General features: G+C 39.4%; 1 protein-coding gene across 1 annotated transcript in view; it reads right to left on the bottom strand.

Moving 5' to 3' along the window:
- Positions 1-9,538, bottom strand: part of LOC110288505 (cation channel sperm-associated protein subunit beta-like) — a gene marked incomplete at its 5' end in the record, with an annotated part of 40,268 nt that overhangs the window by 20,972 nt on the left and 9,758 nt on the right. Inside the window, one exon of the mRNA XM_021154831.1 lies at positions 4,060-4,395. Coding sequence (XP_021010490.1) covers positions 4,060-4,395 — 336 coding nt within the window. The remainder of the gene's footprint in view (positions 1-4,059; positions 4,396-9,538) is intronic.

The raw sequence follows: 9,538 nt of genomic DNA, 5'->3' as shown, positions 1-9,538 counted from the left end.
CTCCATTCCCAATCATTGCCCTAAACCTGAAGTGGGAATAATATGAGCTGCACACACAAGCAGGAGCAATCATCCCACAGCACCTGGTTTGTCTCTTCTGGCTTTAGGAGCAGTGAAAACTTTGAACCAACATGGAGTTCCAGTACTGAATGAGCAACTAGATCACACCTAGACTGAAATAGCTTGATTGTTTCTCCTGCTACAACTNATCCTCTATTGAAAACTAAAANATGTGAGTACTCTAGGACAGACTTAGGCCTCTTTNTCTGTTTCTCTTCCCTATGTTTCACATTGACTGTATCCCTCTCTTCTGCTTTGCTTCAGTACTCATTTCAACTTTGGCATATTTAGACTTCTAGCCCTTTTTAGTAAAGTAGTAGCTCAGAAGCCCTCTGCCTCAGGAGTAGCGGGTGCCATCTTGGTTCTGGGACTCCACCGAACTTAGGAACTTAGTCTGCACAGGTGAGAGTGTGAACCACAGAAGCGGACAGCTTCTGGGACAGGCAGGAGCCACAGAGCCGCTGAGGCAGCACCCTTTTCCGGCCGCAGACATCCGGCCACCCTTCTAGCCAGAGGACAGGTGTCCGCCTGGCTTGGAAGCCCTCTGCCTCAGGAGCAGCGGGCGCCAACTTGGTTCCGGGACTCAGCTGTACTTGAAGTTCTAGCCAAAGCAATTCGACAACAAAAGGAGATCAAGGGGATACAAATTAAAAAGGATGAAGGGAAAATATCACTATTTTCAGATGCTATGGTAGTATATATAAGTAACCTAAAAATTCCACCAGAGAACTCCTAAACCTGATAAACAGCTTCAGTGCAGTGGCTGGATATAAAATTAACTCAAACAAATCAGTGGCCTTTCTCTACACAAAGGATAAACCGGCTGAGAAAAAAATTAGGTATACTACACCCTTCACAATAGTCACAAAAAAATATAAGATACCTTGGTGTGACTCTAACTAAGGAAGTGAAAGATTTGTATGACAAGAACTTCAAGTCTCTGAAGAAAGAAATTGAAGATCTCAGTCGATGGGAAGATCTCCCATGCTCATGGATTGGCAGGATTAATATAGACAAAATGGCTATCCTGCCAAAAGCAATCTACTGATTCAATGCAATCCCCATCAAAAAATTCCAACTCAATTCTTCACTAAGTTAGAAAGGGCAATTTGCAAATTCATCTGGAATAATAAAAAATTGAGGACAGCAAAAACTATTCTCAACAATAATGGAACCTCTGGTGGAATCACCATGCCTGACATTAAGCTGTACTACAGAGCAATTGTCATAAAAACTGCATGGTACTGGTACAGTGACAGACAGGTAGATCAATGGAATAGAATTGAAGACATAGAAATAAATCCACACACCTATGGTCACTTGATCTTTGACAATGGAGCTAATACCATCCAGTGGAAAAAGGACAGCATTTTTCAACAAATGGTGCTGGCACAACTGGCGGTTATCATGTAGAAGAATGCAAATTGATTCATTCTTAACTCCTTGTACAAAGCTCAAGTCTAAGTGGATCAAAGCCCTCCACATAAAACCAGAGACACTGAAATTAGTAGAGGAGAAATTGGGGAAAAGCCTTGAAGATATGGGTACAAGGAAAAAAATTCCTAAACAGAATAGCAATGGCTTGTGCTGTAAGATCAAGAATTGACAAATGGGACCTCATAAAATTGCAAAGCTTCTGTAAGGCAAAAGACACTATCAATAAGATAAAAAGACCATCAGCAGATTGGGAAAGGATCTTTACCAATCCTAAATCTGATAGTGGACTAATATCCAATATGTACAAAGAGGTCAAGAAGCTGGACCCTAGAAATTCAAATAACCCCATTAAAAATGGGTTACAGAGCTAAACAAAGAATTCTCAACTGAGGAATACCAAATGGCTAAGAAGCACCTGAAAAAATGTTCAACATCCTTAATCATCAGGGAAATGCAAATCAAAACAACCTAGAGTTTCCACCTCACACCAGTCAGAATGGCTAAGGTCAAAAACTCAGATGATGATAGATGCTGGCAAGGATGTGGAGAAAGAAGGACATTCCTCCATTGCTGGTGGGATTGCAAGCTTATACAACCACTCTGGAAATCAGTCTGGTGGTTCCTCAGAAAGCAATACCTCTCTTGAGCATATACCCAGAAAATGTTCCAATGGTAAGAAGGATACATACTTCACTATGTTCATAGCAGCCCTATTCATAATAGCCAAAAGCTGGAAAGAACCCAGATGTCCCTCAACAGAGGGATGGATATAGAAAATGTGGTACATTTACACAATGGAGTACTACTCAGCTATTAAAAACAATGAATTTATGAAATTCTTGGGCAAACGGATATATCTGGAGGATATCATCCTGAGTCAACCCAATCACAAAAGAAATCATTAAATATGCACTCACTGATAAACAGATATTAGACCAGAAACCTAGAATACCCAAGATACAATTTGCAAAACACAAGAAAATCAAGAAGGAGGACCAACTGTGGACACTTCAGTGCTCCTTAGTTTAGGGAATAAAATACCCATGGAAGGAGTTACAGGGACAAAGTTTGGAGCTATGACGAAAGGATGGACTATCCAGAGACCAGCCCACCTGGGAATCCATCCCATAATCAGCCACCAAACCCAGATACTATTGCATATGCCAGCAAGATTTTGCTGAAAGGACCCTGATATAGCTGTCTCTTATGAGGCTATGCCAGTGCCTGCTCAAATACAGAAGTGGATGCTCACAGTCATCTATAGGATGGAACACAGGGCTCCCAATGGAGAAACTAGAGGAAGCACCCAAGGAGCTGAAGGGGTCTGTAACCCTATAGGTGGAACAGCAATATGAACTAATCATTACCGCCAGAGCTCATGTCTCTAGCTGCATATATAGCAGAAGATGGCCTAGTCGGCCGTCATTGGAAAGAGATCCCCCTAGGCATTGCAAACATTATACCCCAGTACAGGGGAATGCCAGGGCCAAGAAGTGGGAGTGGGTGGGTAGGGAAGCAGGGCAGGGTAGGGTATAGGCAACTTTCGGGATAGCATTTGAAATGTAAATAAAGAAAATATCTAATTTTAAAAAAAAAGCAAGTTTACCCAGTCTTATATAAGAAGAAGAAGCTGCGAAGAACCTAGATGTCCCTCAACAGAGGAATGGATACAGAAAATGTGGTACATTTACACGATGGACTACTACACAGCTATTAAAAACAATGAATTTATGAAATTCTTAAGAGAAATGGATGAATCTGGAGCATATCATCCTGAGTGAGGTAACCCAATCACAAAGGAACTCACATGATATGCACGCACTGATAAGTGGATATTAGCCCAGACACTTGGAATGCCCAAGATACAATTTGCAAAACTCATGAAACTCAAGAAGAAGGAATACCAAATTGTGGATACTTGATCCGTCTTAAAAGCAGGAACAAAATACCCATGGAAGGAGTTACAGAGACAAAGTTTGGATCAGAGTCTGAAGAAATGATAATCCAGAGACTGCCCCACCTGGGAATCCAACCCATAAACAACCACAAAACCCAGCCTGTATTGTGGATGCCAACAAGAGCTTGCTGACAGAAGACTGATATAGCTGTTTCCTGAGAGGCTCTGCCAGTGCCTGACAAATACAGAAGTGGATGGTCACAGCCATCCATTGGACTGAGCACAGGGTCCCCAATGAAGGAGATAGAGGAAGTACCCAAGGAACTGAAGGGCTTTGCAGAGGAACAACAATATGAACTAACCAGTATCTCCAGAGCTCCTATCAACCAAAGAAACTACATGGTGGGACTCATGGCTCTAGCTGCATATGTAGCAGAGGATGGCCTAGTCAGTCGTCAATGGGGGAAGATGCCCTTGGTCCTGTGAAGGTTATATGCTCCAGTATAGGGGACTGCCAGGGCCAGGAAGGGGGAGTGGGTTGGTTTGTGAGTGGGGGGCGGGAAGGGGGCCGGGGAGGATAGGGGGGTTTTGGGAGGTGAAACTAGGAAAGGGGATAACATTTGAAATGTAAATAAAGAAAATATCTAATAAAAATGCAAACTTACCTTTTGTTGTTGGAATAGCCTTAAATTGCAAATCTACTTTGTGTCCCACATCAATATACTTCACAAGATTAAGGGACATAAAATCAAGACTATCTTCTTGAATCCAATAATTACATGGTTTTACACCTATGGTCCAAAACCGTCCTACAATTGTGCCAAAGTTGTACAAGAACCAAGAGCCTGATGAAAACGTCAATGATGATGTTACTGTTTCAGGCATAGTAGCCAAGGCAAAAGCAGTCCATCTATCCATAATTCTTGTGATCATGAAGCTGCTATGGCCAGGTACCAATACAGTCTTTTCTATATCTGTATATTTAAATTGATGCTGGGGTTCTGAAGATAATATAGAGGAGATATGATGTAGAAGAAAACAGTTAATGCTCATTAAACAAGTGTGATCATAATTAACAAGTGTTTCATCTAGATATTTAAAATAATGATCATAGCCTCAGAGAATTTTCCAAACTTCAGTTACAACTAAAGTACAGTATTTTATTGAAAGTCCATTAAGTATATGTCATACACAAAACTATCTTTTAATGTTTACTTTACAAACATTGTACAAAATTCTCAGCAGAAATGCTGGAGAGATGGGTCAGTGGTTAAGAGCATCTGCTGCTCTTTCAGAGGACCCAGGACTGGTCCTCAAAATCCTCTGACTTCTGCAGGTATGGATAGCCCACATGCATATATGAAAGCAAAACATGTATTCCCATTAGCTAAAAGACATAAACCAAGACAAAATTTCTGCAAGAAAAACAAAACAAAACACAGAACAATCTACCTTCTCTCTTTTCCTCCTCCTCCTTTCCCTATCTCTCCTATCCTCTTTTTGTTCTTTTTTGTTCTTTGTGAATAATAAATACTTACACTTCATATTTAAAAGATAAGCATTAGTTTTAGTATGTTTATTTTTTGTTTTCATTGCATGTATGTAAGTGTTCCACAAACATAGTGGTGCTGTAAAAGAAAAGAATGTCACAACCTCCAAGACTGGAGATACAAATGGCTGTGAACTACGATGTCAGTGCTGGGAATCAAACCTGGATCATCTATAATAGCATCAAATGTTTTTAAATGATGAGCTAATTTTCTAGCTCTGGACATCAAATTAAACATGTCCCATTAAGAAAAAAGGAGAAGACAGAGAAATAGGATTCTAAGACTCACCCTGCCTTGTGGTAAGAGAAATAAGAGAGAGAGAGAGAGAGAGAGAGAGAGAGAGAGAGAGAGAGAGAGAGAGAGAGAGAGAGAGAGAGAGAGAGAGAGAGAGAGAGAGAGATATCAAATTGATATCCAACCAGCCAGCACCTTTGGCCAGGGCAGATAGCCAGTTTATCTACTGCTCTGAAGACACCACTGCCTGAAGACATCCCAAAAGTTCCACTGCACACAGGGCAACTGGGCAACTGACACCACAGTCTGAAGACTTCCCACAGGCTCTGATGCATGCAGGGCAACTTACCCAACAATCTGAAAGCCTTCCGGGAGTTCTGCTGGACACAGAGTAAAAGACCCCACAGTATGAATGGAAAAGAGTTACACAAAAGGCAACAGCTTGCCTGCTCCTCTGAAGACCCAAGGGAGACCACAAGCAACAGAGCTTATGGGACAGGGTCTCACAGGACTACATCTGCAGCCAGGAGGTGGGGATGTTCTTCAGCCCTCTGTGCACTGGTCTTGCCAGGAGAGAACTAGTCTCTTAGGAGTGCTGACACAAGTTTACATACTCACAGGAGGAACAAGCTCCAGCCAGGGACAGCTAGAACATCTAACACCAGATCTTATCAGATGGCGAAAGACAAACGTGAGAATATTACCAACAGAAACAAATGCAAAATGCAGAAAGATCATAACTCAAACCATCCAGAAAACCCAGGACACAATGAGAAGACCACACCTAAGGATAATAGGTATAGATGAGAATGAAGATTATCAAATTAAAGTGCCAGTAAATATCTTCAACAAAATTATAGAAGAAAACTTCCCTAACATAAGGAGCGAGATGCCCATGAACATACAAGAAGCCTACAGAACTCCAAATAGACTGGACCAGAAAAGAAATTCCTCCTGACACATAATAATCAAAACACCAAATACACTAAACAAAGACAGAATATTAAAAGCAGTAAGGGGAAAAGGTCAAGTAATATATAAAGGCAGACCTATTGGAATTACAGCAGACTTCTCACCAGAGAATATGAAAGCTAGATGATCCTGGACAGATGTTATACAGATCCAAGGAGACCACAAATGCCAGCCCAGGCTAATATACACAGCAAAACTCTCAATTACCATAGATGGAGAAACCAAAGTATTCTATGACAAAACCAAATCCACACAATGTCTTTCCATGAAACAAGCCCTTGAAAGGATAATAAAGGGAAAACTCCAAAACAAAGAGGGAAACTATACCCTACAAAAAGCAAGAGAGCAATCCTTCAACAAATCTAAAAGAACATAACCACAAGAATAGAATCCCAACTCTAACAAGAAAAATAACAGGAAGCAACAATGATTTTTCCTTAATATCTCAATGAACTCAGTTCCCCAATAAAAAGACATAGGCTAACAGACTGCCTATGTAAATAGGACCCAACATTTTGCTGCAAACAGGAAACCCACATCAGGGACAAAGACAGACACTACCTCAGAGTAAAAGGCTGGAAAACAATTTCCACGCAAAAGGTCCCAAGAAACAAGCTGGAGTAGCCATTCTAATATTGAATAAAATCGACTTCCAGCCTAAAGTTATCAAAAAAGATAAGGAGGGACAGTTCATGTTCATCAAAGGTAAAATCTACAAAGATGAACTCTCAATTCAGAACATCTATGCTCCAAATGCAAGGGTATCCATTTTCATTAAAGAAACTTTAGTAAAGCTCAAAGCACACATTGCAATGAACACAATAATAGTGGAAGACTTTAACATAATATACTAATCAATGGACAGATCATGGAAACAGAAAATAAACAGAGATACAGTTTAACTCACAGAAGTTATGAAACAAAAGAATTTAACCTAAGGCTGTAGAACATTTTATCCTAAAACAAAAGGATATATCTTCTTCTCAGCACCTCATGGTACCTTCTCCAAAACTGGCCATATAATCAGTCACAAAACAAGCCTCAACAAATACAAACATATAGAAATAATCACATGCATTCTATCAGATCATAGCAGACTAAGGCTGATCTTCAATAACAACATAAATAATAAAAAACAAACATGCATGTGGAAGCTGAACAAAATTCTATTCAATGATAACTTGGTCAGGAAAGAACTAAAGAAAGAAATAAAAGACTTTTTAGAGTTTAAGGAAAATAAAGCCACAACTTACCCAAATTTATTGGACATGATGAAAGCATTCCTTAAGAGGAAAACTCATACCCCTGAGTGCCTCCAAAAAGAACCTGGAGAGAGCATACACTAGCAGCTTGACAGCACACCTAAAAGCTCTAGAACAAAAAGAAGCAAATTCACCAAAGAGGATTAGAAGGCAGGAAATAATCAAACCCAGGGCTGAATTCAACCAAGTGGAAACAAAAAGAACTATACAAAGAATCAACCAAACCAGAAGCTGGTTCTTTGAGAAAATCAACAAGATAGATAAACCCTTAACCAGAAAAATAGAGGGCACAGGGATTGTATCCTAATTAACAAATCAGAAATGAAAAGGGAGACATAAAATAAGGATCTGAGGAAATCCAAAAAATCATCAGATCCTACTACAAAAGCCTATACTCAAAAAAACTGGAAAACCTGATGAAATGGACAATTTTCCAGACAGATACCAGGTACCAAAGTTAAATCAGGATCAGATTAACGATCTAAATAGTCCCATATCCCCTAAAGAAATAGAAGCAGTCATCAATAGTGTCCCAACCAAAAAAAGCCCAGGACCAGATTGATTTAGTGCAGAGTTCTATCAGACCTGCAAAGAAGACCTAATTCCAATTCTCCTCAAACTATTCCACAAAATAGAAACAGATGGGAGTCTACCCAATTCATTCTATGAAGCCACAATTACTCTGATATCTACACCACACAAAGACCTAACAAAGAAAGAGAACACCAGACCAATTTCCCTTAAGAATATTGATGCAAAAATACTCAATAAAATTCTTGCAAATCGAATCTGAAAACACATCAAAATGATCATCCATCATGATCAAGTAAGCTTCATCCCAGGGATTCAGGGATGGTTCAATATATGGAAATCCATCAACGTAATCCAATATATAAGCAAACTCAAAGAAAAAACCCACATGATCATCTCATTAGATGCTAAGAAAGCATTTGACAAAATCCAACACCCATTCATGATAAAAGTCTTGGATAGATCAAGAATTTAAGTCCTATACCTAAACATAATAAAAGCAATGTATAGCAAACCAGGAGCCAACATCAAACTAAATGGAGAGAAATTTGAAACAATCCCACTAAAATCAAGGACTAAACAAGGCTGACCACTTTCTCCCTACCTATTCAATATAGTACTTGAAGTCCTAGCCAGAGCAATTAGACAACAAAAGGAGATCAAAGGGATACAAATTGGAAAGGAAGAAGCCAAAATATCACTCTTTGCAGATGATATAATAGTATATAAAAGTAACCCCAAAAATTCCACCAGAGAACACCTAAACCCGATACAAAATCTCAGTGAAGTAGCTGGAAATGAAATTACCTCAAACAAATCAGTGACCTTTCTCTACACAAAGGATAAGCGGGTTGAGAAAGAAATTAGGGAAACAACACCCTTCATAATAGTCACAAGTAATATAAAATACCTTGGTGTGACTCTAACTAAGGAAGTGGAATATATGTATGATAAGAACATCAAGTCACTGAAGAAGGAAATTGAAGATCTCCGAAGATGGAAAGATCTCCCATGATCATGGATTGGCAGGATTAATATAGTAAAGATGACTATATTGTCAAAAGCAATCTACAGATTCAATGTAATCCCCATCAAAATTCCAACTCATTCTTCACAGAGTAAGAAAGGGCAATTTGCAAATTCATCTGGAATAACAAAAAACCTAGGATACCAAAATCTACTCTCAACAATAAAAAAAGAACCTCTGGTGGAGTTACCATCCCTGACCTCAAGCTATACTAAGAGCAACTATGATAAAAACTGTATGGTAGTGGTAAAGCAACAGACAGGTAGACCAATGGAATAGAATTGAAGACCCAGAATTGAACACACACAACTATGGTCACTTGATCTTTGACAAACGAGCTAGAATCATTCAGTGGAAAAAAACATAGCATTTTCAACAATTGGTGCTGGCTCAACTGGCAGTTATCATGTAGAAGAATGTGAATTGATCCATTCTTATCTCCTTGTACAAAGCTCAAGTCTAAGTGGATCAAAGAACTCCACATAAAACCAAACACACCAAAACTTATAGAGGAGAAAGTGGAGATGAGCCTTGAACATATGGGCACAGGGGAAATCTTCCTGAACAG

The sequence above is a fragment of the Mus caroli genome, unplaced genomic scaffold (assembly GCF_900094665.2).
Source record: "Mus caroli unplaced genomic scaffold, CAROLI_EIJ_v1.1 scaffold_9808_1, whole genome shotgun sequence".
Taxonomy (NCBI): domain Eukaryota; kingdom Metazoa; phylum Chordata; class Mammalia; order Rodentia; family Muridae; genus Mus; species Mus caroli.
This window is presented reverse-complemented; position numbering and strand designations above follow the sequence as displayed.